The sequence below is a fragment of the Pelobates fuscus genome, chromosome 3 (assembly GCF_036172605.1).
Source record: "Pelobates fuscus isolate aPelFus1 chromosome 3, aPelFus1.pri, whole genome shotgun sequence".
In the NCBI taxonomy this organism is placed as follows: Eukaryota; Metazoa; Chordata; class Amphibia; order Anura; family Pelobatidae; genus Pelobates; species Pelobates fuscus.
In genome coordinates, this window is record NC_086319.1 from 252,068,958 (window position 1) to 252,094,003 (window position 25,046).

At 43.3% G+C, this 25,046-nt stretch overlaps 1 protein-coding gene across 1 annotated transcript in view; it reads right to left on the reverse strand.

Annotated features, from left to right (window-relative positions):
• KCP (kielin cysteine rich BMP regulator) overlaps nucleotides 1–25,046 on the reverse strand; it is a 130,623-nt gene that overhangs the window by 34,693 nt on the left and 70,884 nt on the right. The window contains exons 11-21 of the mRNA XM_063448335.1: nucleotides 23,008–23,090; nucleotides 22,305–22,398; nucleotides 21,336–21,415; nucleotides 20,980–21,153; nucleotides 19,813–19,906; nucleotides 18,821–18,903; nucleotides 18,544–18,637; nucleotides 16,909–16,988; nucleotides 15,546–15,631; nucleotides 1,857–1,947; nucleotides 26–125 (exon numbers count right to left, since the gene is read on the reverse strand). Coding sequence (XP_063304405.1) covers nucleotides 26–125; nucleotides 1,857–1,947; nucleotides 15,546–15,631; nucleotides 16,909–16,988; nucleotides 18,544–18,637; nucleotides 18,821–18,903; nucleotides 19,813–19,906; nucleotides 20,980–21,153; nucleotides 21,336–21,415; nucleotides 22,305–22,398; nucleotides 23,008–23,090 — 1,059 coding nt within the window. The remainder of the gene's footprint in view (nucleotides 1–25; nucleotides 126–1,856; nucleotides 1,948–15,545; nucleotides 15,632–16,908; nucleotides 16,989–18,543; nucleotides 18,638–18,820; nucleotides 18,904–19,812; nucleotides 19,907–20,979; nucleotides 21,154–21,335; nucleotides 21,416–22,304; nucleotides 22,399–23,007; nucleotides 23,091–25,046) is intronic.

The following is a 25,046-nucleotide window of genomic DNA, read 5'->3' on the forward strand; positions in this document are numbered from 1 at the left end:
TCACTGCACAGTTTTAACATCTTGCCTTCACAGCTTGGGCAGCACTGTCCATTTACTTTTCCTGGGTGACTGCACTTTGCAGTGGGACATCGCCTGTCCAGGTGATCACATGACACTTCCCCAGACTATAAATGTCAAACAAGAACAAGAGAACGTTAGATGTGAAGAGATACATTCTGTTTTTGCATTGCATATGTAGAGCTGCAAGAAAATTACCAATAGATCCTGGCAGTAGGTGTTATGTTAAAAGGGAATCCTCACTTCTCTGATAATTACACCATTAAATAGAACTATGAAAATCACCTATAATCTTTTCTATCTGATGCTCAGATTTTTCTAATTTTATATTAAAGATTTTAAAATGCAATGCTATCTAGTTCAGACAAGTCACAGCAAGGGCACACAATGCAAATGAAGAGGTGATATAGAAACATTGCTTCACTTCTCTGCTCTGTATGTTTTCTCAGAGCGGAGGTCGAGGTGCCAATGGCATAGTATAATAGTGATTATTATTATTATTATTACTACTGGTATTTATACAGCGCCAGCATATTCTGTAGCGCTTTACAATATTATCTAAGGGGGAGATTTAACAATAAATGAGACAATTCCAAAAACTTACAGGAACAATAGGTTGAAGAGGGCCCTGCTCAAAGGAGCTTACAGTCTATAGGAGGTGGGGCGTAAAACACAACAGGACTGTAGTAAGTTGTAAAGATGGGGGCATCCAGTTTCAGACAAAAGATTTGTTGAATTCTACATATAATTTATTTTTTAAACCTCATAAATACAAATTTGTTATATACAGGGATAAGTAAGTTTAATATTAAAAATCCTTAAAAGTAATAGTTCCCTATTAAATATTTGCGGTTAATATAATATTATCTTCAGCCATTATACTTACCTGCAGAAAAATTACATTGAGGAAATGCACAATTATAAAGTCTGAATGGCAAAGCAATTTGGCATCGTAAAGAGCCATTCAGAATGCAAAATCTGGACAGTGTTACATTATTTAACAAGGTACAGATTTTGCAATGTAAGCTCCAAATGAACCTGAATTGGGTTTGGATTTCAGTCGGACTAAATGCCGTTGAATGACTGAAATCAAGACCCAAATGCTTAATTTAAAAAAAAAAATCTGAACTATTTGGCTACTGGCAGGACTAGCAGTCAGCAGGCAAATGTTTAAAAACCCCAGGCGCTGTGAGGGTTAATTTAGTGGCGTTTGGCCAGTGCTTGCTAGTCAGCTGCCACATTAAATATGCTAAATAAATGAATTAATAAAAAGGCCTATGACCCCCATATTACTATAAGAACGGTTTTAAACCTCCCTATGCACCCACCTGCTGCATGGAATGTCCCCATGTAAATGTTCACCATGGTTTAGTATAAATGTAACTGAGAGTAAATATAAGTGCTACATTTTTGAAACAAGGCTGCAATGTATTGAAATCTGTTTTATTAAGAAAATTAATTCACTTCAATGTGTCAACATACAGTTAATGAAACTTTAATTATTCTGCTTATGTCAAAGCATAAAGAGGGACATATTTAAATGTCACTTATTTTTGTGCCAGTAAGTGTGCACCGCCTACATCCTGCATGTGCGTAATCCCTTATACCAGCATGACAGTGTCTGGTTTTAGTCAAAAAATACATCCTTTAGCTCACTTAAATCCAAACAAGTAGTTTACTTGAATTATATCCCATAAATCATAAATGTATGTGTCTTGGTGTAATATTTAGTTAGTCCTCTTCTATATAGGATGGAATGTTACCATCTTTGGCGTGATCTTAGTGCACTGTTTAGGTAACTTAGCTAGAGGTGGGTAGAAGGGGGATCGTAATCTTACCGAACATGTACAGCTCAGACAAGGGTCATGGGCAGCAGTGAAAACCTCTCCTTCAGCGAACATCTGGGAATTAAATTCACAGCCCTCGCACCTGCCGCAGAGAGAGAATGGAGGCATAGTTACAATTGAGAAAAAGAAAAGGAAAATGCTTCTTATTAGATGAGACAGGAAGCAGCAATCAGTCTGAATGGGGATGAAAAAAACAGAAACAATGTCAGAGTCTAGAGGTGCTGTTACTTTAAAACAAAACTGGGTTCTAACGTATATACCGTAAAAGGGACAATCATGTACCAAGGTGTCTCCAAGGTATTTCTGCATAAGGGTAAATAATTAAAATAGCCTATTTCTATTTTATCTTTGCATGTCTTTTTTTGTTTTTATTTGTCCATACATATTTCCTATAAGAATCCTTAGGCACTTGCCAAGAATGGATTTTTTTTATTTTATTTTTAAAAACACCTTACTTGACATACATGAAAATCGGTTCAAGCTGTTTTTTTAAAATAATTTTATAAGGTGCAAAAAAAAAATAAACATACATTAAGCATAGACATAACAACAAGTCTAGGTGACAAACCAGTGTAGGTAGAAAACAAAACAGGAACACTAATTAGCAAACAGCTTAAAGAAGGTAACCAAATTAACTGTACCTTATGTATCATCTCAAGAATGTATAATAAGTTTACTTTCTTATTTTTATATATTTTATGTACTTAAGAAATAATAGAACGTATACTTAAAAAATGTTAAGGCATAGGTGAAAGGAATAGAGGGTGGGTGGTGTGTAGAGCCATGGAGAAGGTGTGCGGGGGTTCAAGAAAGGGAGAGAACATGAGTGGACATGGCAAAATAAAAAGATGGACTGGAGTGTATAATTGCGAGGATTGTTCAATAGGATTTTTGTTTAAAATCTGGCAATAAAAAAAGTAAATTAAATTAAAGCCATAGAACTTGAGGGAGAGAGTCATAAAGTTCAAGAATGTAGTCTATATTATTTACAAATATATTCAATTGTTTGTACCGGATACCAACCCTTTTTATGAATGTTGTACTAGACCGCGTACAGTTCTTTCCACCAGACATTAAAGATATTTGTTAACCAAGTTCCTACTATTTTACTTGTGTTTTGCCACACCACTTCAGTGCATTTTAAAATATGTTTTAGGATGTGCAGGTCTGCTTAGATTTATTCAAAGGGATATATATACAAACAATAAATACATGAATGCATTTTACATACAAGAGACTGGCTGTATACACCCTGTGAGAGGCTTCTCATTGAGCCTGTGCAGTGCTAGTATGATCTGCAGTCTGAGAAGGAGTCAAGGAGGTAAGCGAAGGCGTCAGCAGGCGTGCTCAAGTAGTTTGCGACTGTCACTTCCGTTATATTAGGGGAACTAACATCAGTAGGAAGAAACCTCCCTGGCTTCTTGATTGACAGCTAAGTGGGTGCGTTTAATTTAATTATAAGTGCTGATGTCTTATAGAAATTGGCACTTTTATAAAGTGCATTTGAAATGGGATACATCACTATTTGCAAGTCTTGAACTGGCCAATGGAATATATTGGTTTAAAGCTGCTAAAGAAACACGTTTGTCTTTCAGGGCTCAATTATTTCCATCTGCAGAGGGACTGTAAATGGTGACCTCATAAATATATTATTTTGATTATACTTTTAAAGGTTTACTCCATGTAGCAGAGCTGCAATACCTAGCAAGGTATTCCGCTGTATAATCCTTGTAGCTGAAGAAGCAGTATAATATCCAAGACAAAATCCCCCAGCACCTAGACGACACACAGTTCTGGGAGTCAACTCCTTTTTATTTTGGCCACACACATCTTTTATGCACAGACTCCTACATGGGGTCTCCCATACAATAATACATGGCTTTTCCTCCCAGGATCCTCTACAGAAAAATATACAATATTCTAAAACACTCCAAAAATACATTTTAAAAAGGGGTCCATTTGATTACATTGGAGGTCAGAAGGTTTATAGCCTTAATACATTTTTGAAGCTAGGACCCCAACACAGCTGCTCTGTAAGGTGTGAGAAGTCACACATAAGTGGCCTGGAAGTCTGGTATAACTATAAACTAACTTTCTAGCTTGCCTTGATATGTTGTCCTCTTTCAGGCATTGAACGTTCCTGCCGTCCAGGGCACTTACCGGGTCTTTGAGAGCGAACACATGGCCCCCGGGGGCCTCATTTGCCGGGAGAGGGCTGTCTGGGCTGTCAGGCAGTCCTCCCGAAGAGGATCACGGCGGAGGTAAGTAAATCTCACCTCCTGGAGGCTTCAGCCGTTATGGCGTTCTATGCCACCACAACGGCTTTAAAGCCCATTTAAATGGGGATGGCATAGAACGCTGTAACGGCGTTAAGGGGTTAATGGCCATTAGCCTTGTGTTCCAGTATCATATCCAAAATAATCATTAATACCTACCCACAGATTAATCATTAAGCCTCATTTCTATTATATTTTGAATGATACAAGCACCATCTTCTAATCAAGCCCAAACATGATTTGCAAACAAGGGGACCACACAAAGTTGGTTCAGTAAACGAACGGGGGGGGGGGGGGTATGGACAGTCGAATAAAGGGATTAAAAAGTCGATAATTGCGTTCATTCCGCTACACTTCAACCATGATCACCATTTCAGGGGCTAATTCCACCCCAGCACGCATAACTTCTCTGAACTCTGTTCCAGGCTACCTAACGTAAATTGTGTGCATAAAACATGTCCATCTTCAGCACGCATATCATGCTGGGAATTGAGCTTTCCCTTGCAAGCATTTTTCTCCCCTCCACTCCTTCCCAATATTCCCAATAAAATTGTTTAAAAAAGAAAAAAATGTCACCCTCCTTTTCCGTCTCCTTCCCCACTTTCCCTCCCCTTGCTGGCTCAGATTGTGCGCATGCACATGTGCTCTATGAGAAGCCGTGATTAGACCACGCAAGGTCCTGGCTGACGTCAGAAAGGGGTGAGGAAGTCAGCACTGAAAGAAAGTAGTATAATAAGTGGGGCAGATATTGTCTACCACTGTGGTCATAGGCGTGCGCAGCCTATTGCATTAGGGTGTGCACCCTAAAGCACAAACACACGCCGCATGTATATATATATATATATATATATATATATATATATATATATACATACACACACATACATATACTGCTGTTTGTGTGTGCTGCTGGTGCGCTGTGTGTGTGTGGGTGTTCGTAGTGTGCTATGTGTGTGAGGGTGCTGTTTGTGTGCTGTGTGTGAGGGTGCTGGTAGTGTGCTGTGTGTGAGGGTGTTTGTGTATGTGTGTTTGGGGCCTGTTAGTGTGCTGTGTGTGTGAGGGTGCTGTTTGTGTGATATGTGTGTGTGAGGGTGCTGTTTGTGTCGTGTATTTGTGAGTGTGCCGTTTGTGTGAGGGAGCTGTGTGTGTTTGTGAGGGTGCTGTTAGTGTGCTGTGAGGGTGCTGTTTGTGTGCTGTGTATGTGAGGGTGCCGTGTGTGCGCGCTGTTTGTGTTAGGGTGCTGTATGTGTGTAGGTGCTGTGTGTGTGTGTGTGTGTGTGCTGTATGCTTGGAGGGATTGTGAAGGTGGGGGCAGATTAGTAAATAACCCCCTCCCTTCTTACCTTATGTAGGGAGGGGGGATCCTTGCTGTCCAAGGGAGAGTGAACTCTAGCCTGCGGGCCTAGAGTTCACTCTCGCGAGATCTGAGCATTGCCGCGGCAACGCTCAGATCTCGCGAGAGGAACCTGGCGGAGCTTCTGTCTAGAGCTCCCCGGGTCCTCTCCTGCCTCCCTCCATGCTGCTGGTGAGGTAGATCTTTGATCTCCCCGCCGGCCCATGGAGGCTAAGAGCAGAGCCGGCACTTAGATAGCGCCAGCTCTGCATGAGCCGACAGGGGAGATCCGGAGATCTCCCCTGCCGGCAGGGGTCAAGTCCTGGGGAATAAAGTGTGGGATCTCTCCCAAGATTCCCACCCCCCCAAAAAAATATACACTCGTGTGTGTGTGTGTGTGTATATATGTATATATATATATATATATATATATATATATATATATACACGCGTACACACACTCACACACACATACTCAGACACACACACATATATTCACAGACACACAACATACATTCACAGACACACACACACTTAGGCACACACACATACATTCAGACACACACTCACTTACAGACACATACACTCACTTACAGACACATACACTCACAGACACACACATACATTCACAGACACACACACATACATTCACAGACACACATACACACTTATAGGCACACACACATACATTCACAGACACTCACTCACTTACAGACACATACACTCACAGACACACATACACACACACTTACAGACACACACACTCACAGACACACACACAAACACTCACAGACACACACACATTCACATACACACTTACAGGCACACAGACACACACATACACACTTACAAACACATACACTCACAGACACACACACACACACACACACTTACAGACACTCACACATACATACATTCACAGACACACACACTCACACACATTGACAAATTATTATTTTTTTTTACAAAAATTGTCCACCCAGCCTCCCTACCTGGAGAGCTGGCGTGGACTTGTCCCTGGGGTCCAGTGGGTCGGGCGGCTCTCTCCATACAACAAGCGGCGAGGGAGCTGTGTGCTCTCTGCTCCCTCTCACCGCGCGGGCTGTCTGCTGTAGCTGGGAGCCGGAATATGACGTCATATTCCGGCTCCCATTATCAGCAAACGGCGCGCGGCGAGAGGGAGCAGAGAGCACACAGCTCCCTCGCCGCTTGTTGTATGGAGAGAGCCGCCCGACCGGAGGGTGGGGGGGGGGTGTCCGGGTGTCCATCACCTCTTGCTCCCCCCCATAACGGGGGGAGGAGGAGGAAAGCATTTGGGGGCGGCAGAGTACCTGCAGGAACAGCGTTCCTGCAGGACTCACAGGCGTGCCGCGGGGATTAGGGTGTGCCCAGGCACACCCGGCACACCCCGTGCGCACGCCTATGACTGTGGTTACTAGGTAGGGAGAGATAAATCACTGCCCTATGAGGTGTTTTAGCCCTCAAACGTATTTGGAAACAATAAATATTGTGAAACACCTGTGATAGTAAAATTGCTTCTATCCCACAAGGGGTTAAAATCCTTAAGTCTATTATATAGTGCAGCAGACAGTGTATGAATTAATAATAAAACTGTCAACAAGACACACATATATATAAAAGACTCATTTGAAAAATAGTCCCAGTAGAGCAAGCAATAGATATGAGGTTTACAGCCCGGGGGTCCAGAGATGATGTTGTCACTCTCTTACCGGCCGGTTAGGAGTGCGTCCGGACCTCCTCGTGTTGGAACAACACTAGATATTGTCCGCGTGCGTTCCACTGCGGCTCTGAATGCGTTCCAGGATGCTGACTCTCGGGAAACTGATGTGAAGATGCCGCCTAACGCGTTTCGTGATCAACGATCACTTCATCAGAGGACTTAAGCATTTTAACTCCTTGTGGGATAGAAGCAATTTTACTAAGATCTCACTTTTATTCAGCATCTTATATTTTTAATGTGTATTGGTTCCACACTTCACCTAGAACCTTTACTAGATTAATCTCTCAGCAGTTTCGGACTCTTCCTACCTTTCATTGTGGTGGGCAGGGACCTGACTAGCTGATATATCTGTATCAAGGACAAACTGAATACATTTTTACCATTCCATTCATGTCCTGTATTTTCATTTCCACCGAGTCCTATCTATACAGTGGGACCTCGGTTTACGAATTTAATGCGTTCTCCGGGACGTTTCGTATTGCGAAAAATTCGTAAACCGAAACACGGTTTCCCATAGGAATGCATTGAAAACCAATTAATTTGTTCCGGAGGTGAGAAAAAAGTCAAATAAAGTATTGTATCTGTTCAAAACTCTTTATAAAGTGCACTTTAAAGGCATACATACTGTACAGGGACATGATTAATCAAGCAATAACATTTCAAACATCCAACTTTATGTTTTAAAACATCACACATCAACACACAGTAAAAGGCATGCAAACAACTAAGCTCAGCTCCCTACCTTTCCACTTCTTGAGATGCACCAAAAAGGCTCCAAAACCTGCTGCAAATGGCTCCAAAAGGCTCCAAAACCTGCTGCAAATGGCTCAAAAAGGCTCCACCACAACTTGCTGCAAATGGCTCCAAAAGGCTCCACAACTTGCTGCAAATGGCTCCAAAACCTCGCCAACACCTCCACACTACACACGCACGTGCTACCCACACTTCAGTATGCAGGGGGCGGAGCTATAAACCGGGACACTTGTTTCGTATTGTGAAAAAAAATTGTAAACCGAGGCATTTGTTTTTATGAATTTTCATTCGTAAACCGAATTTTTCGTTTACCGAGGCGTTCGTTAATCGAGGTTCCACTGTACTATTGGTTTATTTCAATAGGCACCCAGAATCCCCCCTAAAGGGTTGGAGTATCCTTTAATAATCTACATTCCACAAATACCACCAGGATTCATACAAATACACACAAGCTGGGTACTTGACCATTATTGTTTATCAAGCTTTGTGATACTAATTGTATGTCTACATTAATTATATTTCAGATATAGGACAATGCACTATCTGTGATATTGTATTCCCCTATTATGATAAAAAAAAAATAACAAATAAATAAAAATGTAATATTGTGTATATATTGTGTATAAATATATATATAATTATATATTTAGGCATCCCTGGACAGTGAGCTATACCTTTTAAATTAATGTTGAATGTTTTTAAACAAACAGAATAATATGATTTATTCTCAGCACAGCACAGGCACACACTGCTAAAGAGGAGGAGAAACATAAGCAATGTTTCCTTTCTATTTTCCATATGTGTTTCCAGTGCTGACTGACAAGTGCAGAGAGGACAACATATATCAATGATTGACAGGGAGCTAAGATTAAGGAGTCCGGTTGCATATATTTAATTTTTTATAATTTTTCACGCATCACAAATACACATTTGTTAAATATACACGATTAAAAAATGTAGTATTAAACATCCTGGGAAGTGGCAATACTTAATTAGAGGAACACTATAGTCACCAGAACAATTACAGCTTGTTTGTTCTGGTAAGTATAATCATTCCATTCAGGCTTTTTGCAGTGAACAGAGAAAATGCAGTGTTTACATTCAGAGGCGGCTCTAGACTTTATGAGGCCTTAGGCGAAACGCAAACATGAGGCCCCACTAACAAAAAAGTGTCACATATACACATTGATGCGCTGTCTACCTGTGTATGTGCCTGAGAGTGTGTCTGACAGAGAGTATCCTTGTGTGTCTGAATGTATGTCTCTGTGAGCATGTTTGCGTTTTTGTCTGAGACCCTATGTGTATGGGGTAGCTGCTTGAAGTGTGTTGTGTGTGTATAAGGGGGGGGGGTGATGATGAGAGGGGGGTGATGGTGAGAGGGAGAAGGGGTGCGATGGTGAGAGGGAGAAGGGGTGCGATGGTGAGAGGGAGAAGGGGTGCGATGGTGAGAGGGAGAGAGGGTGCGATGGTGAGAGGGAGAGGGGGTGAGAGGGAGCGGGGGTGCGATGGTGAGAGGGAGCGGGGGTGCGATGGTGAGAGGGAGCGGGGGTGCGATGGTGAGAGGGAGCGGGGGGTGATGGTAATGTGAGAGGGATGGGGGTGATGGTAATGTGAGAGGGGGTAATGTGAGAGTGAGGGGGGTAATGTGAGAGTGAGGGGGGTAAAGTGAGAGTGAGGGGGGTAAAGTGAGAGTGAGGGGGGTAAAGTGAGTGAGAAATGTGAGAGTGAGAGGGGGTGATGTGAGAAGGAGGGGGTGATGGTGAGTGGGGTGAGGCTGAGGGTGGTGACGGAGGGTTATGCTGAGGGTGGTGGGGGGTGATGCTGAGGGTGGTGAGGGGGAGATGCTGAGGGTGGCGGGGGGGTGATGCTGAGGGTGGCGGGGGGTGATGCTGAGGGTGGCGAGGGGGGTGATGCTGAGGGTGGTGGGGGGTGATGCTGAGGGTGGTGGGGGGGTGATGCTGAGGGTGGCGGGGGGGTGATGCTGAGGGTGGCGGGGGGGTGATGCTGAGGGTGGCGGGGGGTGATGCTGAGGGTGGTGGGGGGTGGTGAGGCTGAGGGGGGTGGTGAGGCTGAGGGGGGTGGTGAGGCTGAGGGGGGTGGGGGGTGGTGAGGCTGAGGGTGGTCGGGGTGGTGAGGCTGAGGGTGGTGGGGGGTGGTGAGGCTGAGGGTGGTGGGGGGTGAGGCTGGGGGTGGTGAGGCTGAGGGGGGTGGGGGTGGTGAGGCTGAGGGTGGTGGGGGTGATGGTGAGGGTAGGGGGGGTGAGGCTGAGGGTGGTGGGGGGTGATGGTGAGGGTGGGGGGGTGAGGCTGAGGGTGGTGGGGGGTGATGGTGCTGAGGGTGGTGAGGGGTGATGGTTGGTGATGGGGTGGTGAGGCTGTGGGGGGTGAGGGTGAGGCTGGGGGTGGTGATGGTGGTGAGGGTGAGGCTGAGGGTGGTGGGGGGTGATGGCGAGGGTGGTGGGGGGTGAGGCTGAGGGTGGTGGGGGGTAAAGCTGAGGGTGGTGGGGGGTGAGGCTGAGGGTGGTGGGGTGTGAGGCTGAGAGTGGTGGGGGGTGATGCTGAGGGTGGGGGGGTGATGGTGAGGATGGGGGGGTGAGGCTGAGGGTGGGGGTGGGGGGGTGAGTGAGGCTGAGGGGGGTGGTGGGGGGTGAGGCTGAGGGTGGTGGGGGGTGATGGTGAGGATGGGGGGGTGAGGCTGAGGGTGGGGGTGGGGGGGGTGAGTGAGGCTGAGGGGGGTGGGGGGGGTGAGGCTGAGGGTGGTGGGGGGTGATGGTGAGGGTAGGTGGGGTGATGGTGAGGGTGGTGGGGGTGATGGTGAGTGAGGCCGAGGGTGGTGATGGTGAGGGGGGGGGGGGTGAGGCTGAGGGTGGTGGGGGTGATGGTGACGGTGGGGGGGTGAGGCGGAGGGTGAGGGGGTGATGGTGAGTAAGGCTGAGGGTGGTGAGGCTGAGGGTGGTGGGGGTGATGCTGAGGGTGGTGGGGGGTGAGGCTGAGGGTGGGGGGGTGAGGCTGAGGGTGGTGGGGTGTGAGGCTGAGGGTGGTGGGGTGTGATGCTGAGGGTGGTGGGGGGGTGATGCTGAGGGTGGTGGGGGTGATGGTGAGGGTGGGGGGGTGAGGGTGAGGCAGAGCCAGCAGCTGTAGACTTGACCAAAAGTAAGATTTTATTATTTTTAGGGAGGCAATGGGAACCAGGGGGGGCTAGAAGGTGTTTTAACACTGTAGGGTCAGGAATACATGTTTGTGTTCCTGATCCTATATACTGTAATTGTTGGCTATCTCTGCACTGAAAGTATCAACAATTAGATTAAAAATGTTGTAAAGGATGCTTAAAGCGGCACTGTCATGCCGAACTTACCTTTCCTCAATCTCTTCCTCTTCTACCCCTCTCTCAGGATCTGTTCTTCTTTTCTTCCTGTCTCCTTTAGTTTTCTTTAAAACCATAAGACAAAGTAGGGACTCTTTGTCTTATGGGATTCCTCCGCTTGACCAGCTCTGACCAGCGGAGGAGCAAAGTGTGCTTCATTTCCGCTGGTCAGAGCAATTTTCCCATGATCCCTAGCTTTCCTCCCTGTTCCCACAATGCTTCCTGTCAGTATTGCCGAACGTCCTGTCACTAAGACAGAACGCCGGCAAAACTGCCGAATTGCATCCTAACAGAATTCTCCATTGGTGTTAGGATGCAATTCGGTACTTTGTATCGGAATTTCATTCTAATGAATGAAACTCCGATCCTATTCATTGCCGCGGCTGCATCTTGCAGCCGCTTAGTAGATAACTCCCTAATTCCCACGGTATCAGGGAGCTATCTACTAAAAGGCTGAAAGACCTGAATTGGTCTTTCAGCCAACTTTACTAATACTAAGTAAAGATTACTTAGTATTAGTAAATAATATGCCCCTACTCGCTATACCGCGAGTAGGGGCATGTCTAGTAAGCAGTGAGCAGCCTGTGGCTGCTCACTGTAAAAAACAAAAAAAACAATAAACACCCCCCCTCCCCTGCGCGGGGGTTAAAGATTGGGGGGGGGGGACCTACTGCCCCCCCCCCCCGGCCCCCACCCCTGCGCGGTGGGTGGGGGCCCTAATAAAACAATAAGGGGGGGGGACCTACTGTCCTCCCCCCCGGCCCCCACCCCTGAGCGGTGGGTGGGGGCCCTAATAAAACAATAAGGGGGGGGACCTATTGTCCTCCCCCCCGGCCCCCACCCCTGAGCGGTGGGTGGGGGCCCTAATAAAACAATAAGGGGGGGGGGACCTACTGTCCTCCCCCCCGGCCCCCACCCCTGCGCGGTGGGTGGGGGCCCTAATAAAACAATAAGGGGGGGGACCTATTGTCCTCCCCCCCGGCCCCCACCCCTGAGCGGTGGGTGGGGGCCCTAATAAAACAATAAGGGGGGGGGGGGACCTACTGTCCTCCCCCCCGGCCCCCACCCCTGCGTGGTGGGTGGGGGCCCTAATAAAACAATAAGGGGGGGGACCTACTGTCCTCCCCCCCGGCCCCCACCCCTGCGCGGTGGGTGGGGGCCCTAATAAAACAATAAGGGGGGGGGACCTATTGTCCTCCCCCCCTGGCCCCCACCCCTGCGCGGTGGGTGGGGGCCCTAATAAAAACAATAAGGGGGGGGGACCTACTGTCCTCCCCCCCGGCCCCCACCCCTGAGCGGTGGGTGGGGGCCCTAATAAAACAATAAGGGGGGGGGGGACCTACTGTCCTCCCCCCCTAGCCCCCACCCCTGCGCGGTGGGTGGGGGCCCTAAATGAACCCCCCCCCCATCAAGGTGACTAGGGGTCCCAAGCCCCTAGTCACCCCCCACCCAAAACATTCTATCCCCTACCTACCCCCCTCACCCTAAAAATAGTGAGGGGGGAATAAAATAACTAACCTGTAAAAAAAAAAAATTAAACTTGCCATTTGACGTCTTCTCTTTTCTAAATTCTTCTTACTTCAGCCCCCCAAAAGGCCAAATAAAAATCCATAAACCCGTCGCACTTTAAAAAAAAACAAAAAAAAACCGAGCGCAAACAAAAATTAATCCATCTTCACCCATGGAGGGCACGCCGCGTACTGAGCTCCGCAGGGCGGGTCAAGGCTTATAAAGCCTTGCCCCGCCCTGCAATTAGGCTTAGAACACAATGATTGGTTGGTTTAAGCCAATCAGAGTGCTCTGTGTCATTTTACACAGCGTGGGAAAATTCAAAATAACTTTCCCACGCTGTGTAAAATGACAGATCACTGTGATTGGATGGTTTTCAAGCCATCCAATCACAGTGCTCTGTGTCATTTTACAAGCGTGGGAAAATTCCAAAGAACTTTCCCACGCTTGTAAAATGACACAGAGCACTGTGATTGGATGGATTTCAAACCATCCAATCACAGTGCTCTGTGTCATTTTACACAGCGTGGGAAAGTTCAATTTTCCCACGCTGTGTAAAATGACACAGAGCACTGTGATTGGATGGCTTGAAATCCATCCAATCACACTGCTCTGTGTCATTTTACAAGCGTGGGAAAGTTCTTTGGAATTTTCCCACGCTTGTAAAATGACACAGAGCACTGTGATTGGATGGCTTGAAAACCATCCAATCACAGTGATCTGTCATTTTACACAGCGTGGGAAAGTTCTTTTGAATTTTCCCACGCTGTGTAAAATGACACAGAGCACTCTGATTGGTTTAAACCAACCAATCATTGTGTTCTAAGCCTAATTGCAGGGCGGGGCAAGGCTTTATAAGCCTTGACCCGCCCTGCGGAGCTCAGTACGCGGCGTGCCCTCCATGGGTGAAGATGGATTAATTTTTGTTTGCGCTCGTTTTTTTTTTTTTTTTTATTTTAAAGTGCGACGGGTTTATGGATTTTTATTTGGCCTTTTGGGGGGCTGAAGTAAGAAGAATTTAGAAAAAAGAAGACGTCAAATGGTAAGTTTAATTTTTTTTTTTTTACAGGTTAGTTATTTTATTCCCCCCTCACTATTTTTAGGGTGAGGGGGGTAGGTAGGGGATAGAATGTTTTGGGTGGGGGGTGACTAGGGGCTTGGGACCCCTAGTCACCTTGATGGGGGGGGGGGTCATTTAGGGCCCCCACCCACCGCGCAAGGGTGGGGGCCAGGGGGGGAGGACAGTAGGTCCCCCCCCCTTATTGTTTTATTAGGGCCCCCACCCACCGCGCAGGGGTGGGGGCCAGGGGGGGAGGACAGTAGGTCCCCCCCCCTTATTGTTTTATTAGGGCCCCCACCCACCGCTCAGGGGTGGGGGCCGGGGGGGAGGACAGTAGGTCCCCCCCCTTATTGTTTTATTAGGGCCCCCACCCACCGCTCAGGGGTGGGGGCCGGGGGGGAGGACAGTAGGTCCCCCCCCCTTATTGTTTTATTAGGGCCCCCACCCACCGCGCAGGGGTGGGGGCCAGGGGGGGAGGACAATAGGTCCCCCCCCCTTATTGTTTTATTAGGGCCCCCACCCACCGCGCAGGGGTGGGGGCCAGGGGGGGAGGACAATAGGTCCCCCCCCCTTATTGTTTTATTAGGGCCCCCACCCACCGCGCAGGGGTGGGGGCCAGGGGGGGAGGACAATAGGTCCCCCCCTTATTGTTTTTATTAGGGCCCCCACCCACCGCTCAGGGGTGGGGGCCGGGGGGGAGGACAGAAGGTCCCCCCCCTTATTGTTTTATTAGGGCCCCCACCCACCGCGCAGGGGTGGGGGCCGGGGGGGGGACAGTAGGTCCCCCCCTTATTACCATTTTTTTTTTTTTTACAGTGAGCAGCCACAGGCTGCTCACTGTTTAGTGGACATGCCCCTACTCGCGGTATAGCGAGTAGGGGCATTGGGGAGATTTTAATCTCCCTTGTCCTATTATGGGGGTCATATTGACCCCCATAGAGTGAGGGGGGACATGGGGGGCTTAGGAAGTGGCGAGGAGCACTGCTCCCTGCCGCTTCTATAGTTACATATTACAAGGAGGGAGCTGCACGCCGGTAGCTCCCTCCTTGTAATAAACTGAACGAACAAACTAACACTGATACACAGTGTTAGTTTGTTCGTCTGATTTTTTTCTATTCATTCATTCGTCTGTCTGATGAATGAATGAATAGATGAAATTCCCGTTCGCATGTCCAGGTGTTTCACTGGGCATGTGCGGGAATCTCACAGTCTGTGTAGTGTGGGTAGATGACGTGTCCCACAGGGACTTCACCTACCCACACAAAGATGGCGGCGCCCTGAATAAAGATCGGGGCAGAAGATAAAGAATTAAAAAGAGGTAATGTGGGGGGCTTAGGGGCATTTGGGGGTGACTAGGGGGTCGATTGGATGTAGTGGAGGCGGGAGGGGGGTTAAAAAAAAAACGGGATTCGGCATGACAGTGCCGCTTTAAATGGACACAATAATGGAGCACTCTAGCGATTTACATATGTTGGTATAGCAATGGGAGATATTAATTAAATACACATTAATTAAATACCTAAATACACAAATGCAAATTGCCCAGTTAACCCTAAAATTCCACCATTCTTTAGTGAGCAAAGGTATGTTGCAGCCAGAGATGTAAAATATATGAGATGGATTAACAGGTTAGTTTGGGTCTCACCTAGGACAGCATTCCCCAGGTTTTCGGATAGGATTTCTGCACATCGTTGGGGGACATGGTATGGGATCACACTGAACATTTCCATTCTAAGGCATAAAAAGAACAAAACATTAAGAACAAACCACTAAACCAAATTAAAAAAATATGGACTTACAAGTCCTACACATTACACACACACACACACAACATTAACTGTATTTTAGTGTTGGTGTGTAAAAACATGCATATGCATAAATGACATAGGATGGGCAAAATAATGGAAGCTCCACGTGAGAAAGAATTATAACTTTTAAGTTATTTAATCAATATAACAAAACCAGCTGCGCATGTAATCAATATTATGCTGATTATTTATCATAAAGTATCAGCTATAAAAGAGGTCTTACAATTAGTAGTGTGACTTGTTAGTTTTCATAGCGACAGAAAGATTATGTCTGTAACCATCCGTTAAACACAGTGAAGGATCCATAATTATTCAAGAAACCATCTCCTAGATGTGATCAATTCCAATGAGTGCTCACATACCAGCCAATATTAGGTCATTTTAAAGGACCAGGTGCACACATTGTACCTTCATTACATATTACAGGATGATAATATTACCAAATACTCTGCACAACATATTCAGTTAACCAAAGTGAATTTAAAGTCTGCCCAAATACACTGTGCTAGCTGCGTCCAAGAACAAAATGTTGTCCATTGCCTAGTAAATTTCCCACTACTCTCCACTATGCCCCCTCCTTAAACTTTCCCACAGATTTTGTTATACTGTATAACCCACCCAATTACTTCCATTCATCTGTTTCCCCCAATTCTTTACCATGAGTATTATTTCCCCTAATTCACTGCTTCCAAGGCATATTCCATATAAATTTACTGTCTCAGCCATTTACAAATAATCCATTATGCTTCATTATATAAATTTTCTTTGTGAAGAATGGTGAAAAATCACTACCTATGGTGAAGAATCACTACATACAGTTCTTGACACATTTATTGTATCAATTGTAGTATTTCAAGGTTTGAAAAATATCCCAATTCTAGGGGTGCCCTTATTCGTTATCAATACAACTACAACCTAACGTCGCACCAGCCTGACATTGTTCTTCATCTTTTCAATTTTTTTCCATTTAATATTTAAAGCTATGACTGGTCTGTTTGTGCAAACATTGATCTGTAGATCTGTGCATTTTCAACTTTATTTTTAACAGTCATACAATGGATGACCATAATGACAATGCAATACAAACAACTCAGTACAATGATACAACATTTCACAGAGCAGTAATTATAAAGTCAAAGTAAGGACTTAAAAAAAAAAACATGCAGCAGCATGCAATCACATATAACACGGTAAACAAACCTCGCAGATACAGCGGGTGCATGAGTCAGAACTTCTAACAGCCTGTCCATTTAGATAACTGCGGCCATGATACAAACAACCTAAGTAAAAAGTCCGTATTAATACATGGAGAACTTTGAAATCATACAAAGAGAGCATTATGAGAACAAAAAAGAGGTGAAGGCGTAGTGTGGAAGGATATAACAAGACAGGGAACTGTGTGTGGGAATTTTTATTTATTTATTGAACAGTTATTATATAGATTTACAATTAATGTAAAATAACTTTGGTACTGATACAAACAGGGGAGAAATATTGAGACACACTGGAACGCAATAATAAGAGAACCCAGCTTGTGAGCTTACAATCTAGAGGAATTAAAACCGAGAATTACCAGTGAGTGAGGATGTAACATGGCAGCATCATATCTGGATTAAAATTTAAAACGGTTTGGTTTAACCCACTACTTTCCCCATAAAACTGTAAACAAAATATATAGTGCCCACATAATCTGCAGCATGTAAAACGGGAACGTAAAATAGCACATAACTGAAAAGCATGACAGACAACTGCATCACTAAGATAAATATTTTCCATCCCAGGTACTCTGGCAAAAAATACAACATTCAGGTTTATTCACTAGTCAGGATTTCAGGAATTCAAAGTGAATTTCAAATTTAAGGCCATAATTGTCATACTGGAAGCACAACTAACTTTGTTTTAATATTATGACCTTAAATTTGAAATTCACTTTGGTTTCCCGATAATTCACACTTTAGTGAACAACCTTGTGAGTGCTGATCACATTTGTCTGCTTAATGACTAATTCCCTAATCTATACATTGACTTAAAATGTAATAAAGACTATGCCCCTTTTGTTCTCTCCCTCTAATCTCTTTTCCACTCTTAATTTATGCATTTAATTCTCTCTCTGTCTCATATTTCTCTGTTTCTACTTTTTCTTATTTCCACTACCCAGTCTTCAAATTCTCTCTCCTTCAGTTTCAGACTCTTTTTTCATCATCTATTTTAATAATGTAGTGTCTCAGTCCTGCCAGAGCATTTCAAACCTCTCCTCATTTTCTCCCTAGTACCGCATATAACCAGTGCTCTCATCCATAAGACTGTTTTACTTCTCCCCAGTTTCTCATCTAACAGTGTCTCAAATTGCTATCCATTGCCTCAACTTCACAGTGTGTTACACTACCAGAGTTTCAATCTCACCCCTCCATATTGTCTTATACCCCATGTCTACCACTTCTTTCAAAATTCACTCACTATATAGCTAAGTAAAATATACTAATGTACATCCTCTTGGGTGTTTAACGGAAAATAATTAGATCTAAGTGGCTTATTGCATGGCCCTAAGACAACTAACAACCACCCTCAGTCATGCAACACTGACAAGGTGTTAGGGGAAGATGCTGTAAGAATATAAAAGGATAGTAGGATATCTGAGGCTATATGTGTTCTTGGAGAACTATCTAAGGATATTAAATGCCAAGAAGCAATATGGTTAATATATTCAGACAGGGAGCAGTGTGAGAGAGTACAGCCTGATGAGGAGAACTATGAGGATACAGCAAGCAGTGTAATTGTATACTTTATGATGAGACATTATCAGAGAGCAATACAAGGTTAGTCTGGGTTTCTTACCATCACAAACAGGGCAGCAGGTTCCTGGCTTGGCCGGTACTGGGTTCCGACACAAAGAGGCACAATGACGCTTTCTACATTGAATGCTGCCCTCCTGTTTGAGCAAGAGATTAAAATATGAAAGAAGATTGGGTTTTATGATCTCAGGGCCATAGTGAGTTTTTGGGAGAAATACAGAATAAAAGTATAGCATGAGTTATATGATACTGTAAGGTAAGGACAGCAGTTGAATGTAATGAAAATGGCAGGAAGACTAGTAAATCAGCTTGTATTGTACCAAACAACGGCAGCTTTGACATGGTTCACCCTGAGGTTTCCACTCTTCCCCGTGTTTGCGCCTGGAAATACCATCAATGCAGCCTGGGAGCACAGAATGGAAGAGAGGCCAATGTAATAGTTTCTCTTAATATATAAACGTTTTTATAAATGCATAAAAAATGATGAAAATGTAAACAATTGAACAGTACAACCCCTCAATATTAAGATTTTAAGAAAATCTATTTTCTAAAATAAAATGTTTTGTCTTCTAAATCATTGAAACTGACTGATAATACTCTTGAATAAAAACAAAGGCTTTTGAAAGACCATATGCCAACAAATCCTCTATGTTTAAATAATAATAATGAGCTTGAATCAATATTCCCTAATTTCCAGGGGAATATCCATAATAGAACAGGTGACAGACTGTCGAAACGTACAACTCCATTTTCAAACAATGACACTATAATCTAGTTTATCTATTGCCTTTATATAGTTTCTCTGTTATTAATAAATGAGACTCAGTATTGCTAATGATTGACGGGCTGTTTAAGAAGCCAGACCACGCTAGAGAGGTTCTAGAGATCAGACCACAGTTCTGTTAGTAAAACAAGCCTTTCACACTAATCACACTAATCACACAATTACACACCAAGAAAACTGTTAGACAAATAATGAGTAGGAAGAGAGTCAGCAAAACAACATTATGTGCTTTAAAAATACCAAGGAACATTGAAAGACCTCTGGATAAAATGGGAGCTATTGAACAAAATGATGAACAGTCATTACTCACTCTCTCTCCTAGGAAGCAGATGAATCTCCATTTTTCTCACAGTATAATAAGTATTAATATACGTTATTAAATAACCTTGATTTTACAATGTCTGACTTCTGTATTAGAAATGGAACTGCTTTAAAAGCATGAGAAAATTTTAACTGTGGTTTTAAGAGAGCATTCTAAAAACAGGGACACTGCTGTACTTAAATACTCTGAATTAATAGGTCACCTGCCTTGACATCGCTTGCAACATTCACCAGGAACTTCCTCCTGCAGAGTACAACTCAGCTCAGGACAAGTCACTCGTACACAATGTACACTACCATCCTGAGAAAAAAAAACAAAAAAGACAGGAATACTACTGTATTGTGAAGACAAACAGATATCTATTTTTGTACACAGTAAATTTGTTCTGACTGGTGGGTTATCTTATCAGTAGATAGCAGAAGGAATTATGCAGTGGTGTAACTATCAGCGACATGGTGAGAAAATAAGGATTCTCATGAAAAGAGAAAAAAACGATGAGCTTTTTATGTGGAATAAAAAAAATTAAGAAATTCTATCACACTGAAATCTAACAGGAGAATGGATGTAAGACGTATGACGCCCATAAATTAGGTGAGGGAAACAATTTAACATGCTCTACCGGAGGGGAATATTTCAATTAAATTCGTTTAGGCTTAAATAAAATGTATAAAAGGGTGATGTATTTATGTAAGAAACTTTTCAAATCTGTCGAATTCAGTTTCAAAACTCAGAGAGAATAACAATGACAGCAAAATCTCTTTCTAATCTGAACAAATATAGAAACATTTTGTTAACAAAAGTGACACAGCAGTAACCTATTTTGGACATTGAGCAACTCTGAGACACTACAACCAGGAGCCGTACATACACATAAATGGTAGTCATATTCCATGATTATCTTTATACATGAAAGAACACATAGAAGATCATAAAGAATAATGGCAGAATCATATTTGCATGTAATAGAAGGAAACAAGTGTTATGAGACAGCGATACTGAGATACAAAATAATGAACTGCACAACAACCCAAATGAGGTAAGCCATCAAATATCAAGAGATTTCACTGGCACATACTGAGGAGTACATAGCATCCTGAGAGAAAGATTATGATAATGAACAGAGACGGTTCCTTTATTTGTTTTGCCACTTGTTGTCAACACAAGAATACAAACATGCAATATGAACAAAGAAGAGAAAGAACAGTACTTCACTGGAACTAGGCTTTGGAATATTATCCAAAGCACATAGAAAATATCCATTGAGAATACAGAGAGACTAATGGGATAATACAAATGAACACGTGATTCTACAAAATACAGCACATTGAGTGGAAACACACAGTATAGAGCTAATAATGCATGCTTAGACTTACCCGACACACGCAGCTATCACAAGGATTGCCATTTCCTCGGAATGTGACTCCATTGGGAATAATATCCCCATGCAGGTCACAGGCTGTACAATCTGAGCAGCAAGAACCTCGTTTGACACCGTGAGTACAGGAATGTGGACAACGAACAGAGTCAGTGCACCTCACTTCACCATCCTGAATCAGAAATAGACAGTCAGATGATGCAAGTGACCATAGACCATTTAACCTTGTGACTTGGAGAATGTTTTTCTTAAGGTAAATATTTGGAATGCTATTAAAACTAGGTGTAGTTCAAACATACTGATTTTGAGGCCAAAGTGTAAGAATGAGTCTGTCTACATTTTACTGTTACCCACCTGACAATTGCAGTGAAGACAGCCATCTGTGGAAGTCAAATTCTTGCCAGGTAACAATGGACGCCCTTCAAACTCACACACTAGGAGGAACAAAGTGAACAACATGTGGGTGATGTCATGAGGACAGTCTCTTTAAGCCAAATGTTTCTTCGGTATGTGTCATCATACCTGTGCTGAGAGGGACAGAGACCATTGTCTATTGATCCCTTCCTTTAGCATCACTAGAGGTTGGAATCATTGATTCTACAGGTCTCAGCACAAAGTGATTTTCAACCTGTTCCAACAGGCTATTACATAATCAACATGTCTCCATATAGTTTAAAGGGACACTGTAAGAACTACCACCATTTCATCTTATTGTACTGGTTATAGTGCCTAGTGTACCCTGGTTCTGTCCTCACATTCAGTACTGAATAGGGGTTTCTGACCATCCACGGCCAAGTACCTATTGGAGGTATGGCTAAGGCAGAGATTATATTCTTCCATTATCATACGAATTTCTACCAGCAATCAGCAGTTGTAATAGGCTGAAAATGGTCAGTTGCCACTCTCAGCAAGTCAGTTGACAATCACTGCTGCCAATTGCTGATCAGGCTAATGTTCCTCGTTAACACAAGCAGCATAGAGGGGATGTTTTGCACTAAACCATTAAAAATGGTATAACACTGAATGAAAGGATATGGTGCAAGGCGATTCTAGACATTTTAACCAATTTATTGAGAAGAAGCAATTACAGTGCCCACTGCCTACCTTGTCCCTTATAATAGTAAGCTTAATTACATTTTTGGGGTTTGCTACTGTCATTTTTACATATCAGATCTACTCCCACAGCCTGCTTGCATATCTGTAAAAAAATGAATACAGAATACATGTGTCAAAACTGTCCTAACTCACTTAGTACAAACATTTGCATCACTCACACCGATGTCATACTAAAATTCATTTTTTACCTTATGGGGAATACTATACCTGCGCAACTGGGGCAGCATTGACCTGGGGTGGAAATGTGTTTGGTGCATGGAAGTACAGGGCATTGAATTGGCAAGCATCGTACTAGGTTATTCTGTAAAATAATGTTTTTTAAAAAATCACATGATTACATAAACCAGCTAACAGTAATACAGGCAAACATAATTAAAAATATAGAACAATTCTAGGATAGAATTCTAGAAGTGTAACTGTTATCGGAAACACTCATTTAGTTGTCAGGCTGATGGTTCCAATTTAATAATTTTGCTTCAAAACTGCTCTTTTGTACATAAGACCAAACCTGTGCTGTGGAGCATCAGCATGCTAGAATTAAGTGTACCTGTCACTGCAATGGAGTGAGATAAAAGGCTCACGAATGTGCTTTTCCTAAGCATGACAAGATGTTATTTTCTCTGAGTATGGTTTTAGAAGATCATATTATTATTAACATTATATCATAACACTAGTTGCTAATGTGAGATAATATATGGATTATTCTGTCAGAGACTGTACATGTATCTGACTACCGTCGATCTATCACCTGAATAAAATTCTTGTTACAAAACTTTCTGTCAATGATCAATTCCAGATATATCCCAACAAGTCCTACTAGCTACCAAGTCATATCTTATGGTGTCAGTGAGCTGTTGAGTATCTAGGAATCAGTAAATTGTGTGTCACATACTGTAAGTGGATAACTCACCAAACAAGAACAATTCACACACGGGTTGCTTTGTGACAGGAAAAAGTCTCCATTTTTATATGTCAAACCTTCGTACTCACAGCCTGAAAATACAAATGTATTATTAATATTGACGTGTACATTGTTCTTAATATTATTTTTGTTTTAAATAGAAAGTTGTAGATTAATGGTTATTCAACTTAAATCTGTAGGTGTACCTGTGGAGCGTGAAAACGTAATGAATGTCACTGTAGCTATGTACATATTTTTACAGGTTAAGATAAAAAATAGCCTATTCAGGGCACGATTTGATTATTTTCACACAAAAAAATGCCATAAACTGTTGCTATTTACAGTTAGTAGATATTAGCGGCTACAAAAGGCTGTCTGTTTTCCAACCTTATCACTAACTTTTACTAGCTAACCTCTACTGTCTGCTCGCACACATACCGTCATTTGCATATCAATTACTTGCACGTAAAGCACTGAAATGTACAGGTTGTAAGTAATCACCACAGCAGCCATTACTGAGCATGTCACCCTGTGATTAGCCTTACCAGGCAATGTATACAAAGTGTATTGAATTGTGATTTTGTTCTATGCCAGCTACACAACTGTCTAACGGTCAGCAGTTGTTGTTTTAACTTTTTATGGTTAATTTTATTTGTGTGGATTGTTCATTGGAATGACACATGCACTTATTTAAAAGATTATTTAGATTTTTTTATTGATTTTTATTATTATTATCCTTAACTTTTTATAATTATTATTTTTTATTTTTTTGTGATTTCATGTGGTTTTGGAATAGCCTTCCAGCTGAAGTGGTAGAGGTTAACACAGTAAAGGAGTTTAAGCATGCGTGGGATAGGCATAAGGCTATCCTAACTATAAGATAAGGCCAGGGACTAATGAAAGTATTTTTAAATACTAGATGGGCCGAATGATCTGCCGTCACATTCTATGTTTCTATGTCTATGTTTCTATGTTTAATATAGAGTGATATCATTTGAGATGTGTTGTAGGAAGGGGCGCTACTAGAAGTCACAGGACCCTGGTGCAATATTTAAGAAGGGCCCCCATTATTAATATTATTATTACTGGTATTTATATAGCGCCAGCATATTCCGTAGCGCTTTACAATATTATCAAAGGGGGAGATTTAACAAAAAATTAGACAATTACAAAAACCTGCTCAAATGAGCTTACAGTCCAAACGTGGTGGGGCGTAAAACACAACAGGACAGGAAGTAGCAATCAAACAAGGTGGAGTGAAGCAGAGCTGGAGGAGAGAATAGAATGCTGCTCTTTAGGAGAGAGCAAGGGACAGGTAAGTGAGGTAGAGGTTACTCTGGGAGGTCATAAGCTTTCCAAAAGAGATGGGTTTTGAGGCACTTTTTAAATGATTGAAGAGTAGGAAAAGAGCCACCCGCGAGAATCCCTGCAAGCGTGAGTTGGCTGTACAGGTGTGAGCAGCGGACAGGAGAAGCGGAGAGACCAAGAATGGGCATATCTGCGGATCAGTGAAGAAATATAGGAGGGGCTAGAATTGGTCAGTGCTTTATAGGTGTGGATTAGTACCTTGAATTGACTGCTATAGGATACCGGAAGCCAATGTAAGGAATGACAGAGGGGAGAGATGTGAGAGGAGCGACATTAGAGGAAAATCAGTCTAGATGAAGCATTCATTATAGACTGTAGTGGGGCAATACGACTTGCTGAAAGACCTATTGGGAGAGAGTAACAATAATCCATGCAAGAGATTACTAGAGCATGGACAAGCTCCTTAGTACTACCCTTACCGCCTGTAATCCGAGTGGGATGTGTGTGGTGGCTGTGTGTGATTCTGCTGTGGTTGGCTGAGAAAGATTATGAGTGAAGCTTGGCTGAGTGTGATTGTGTTGATTGATCAAGTATTATATTTATGTATGGAGTTGACAGAGTGTGATTTTGTATATATGTGTGGTACACTGCGTGTCATTGTATATAGGATTTTACTGCGTGTGAGTGTGGAGTGATTGATCCTGCTTGGCGTCAATTCCCTGTGCTGATGCTAACATGCT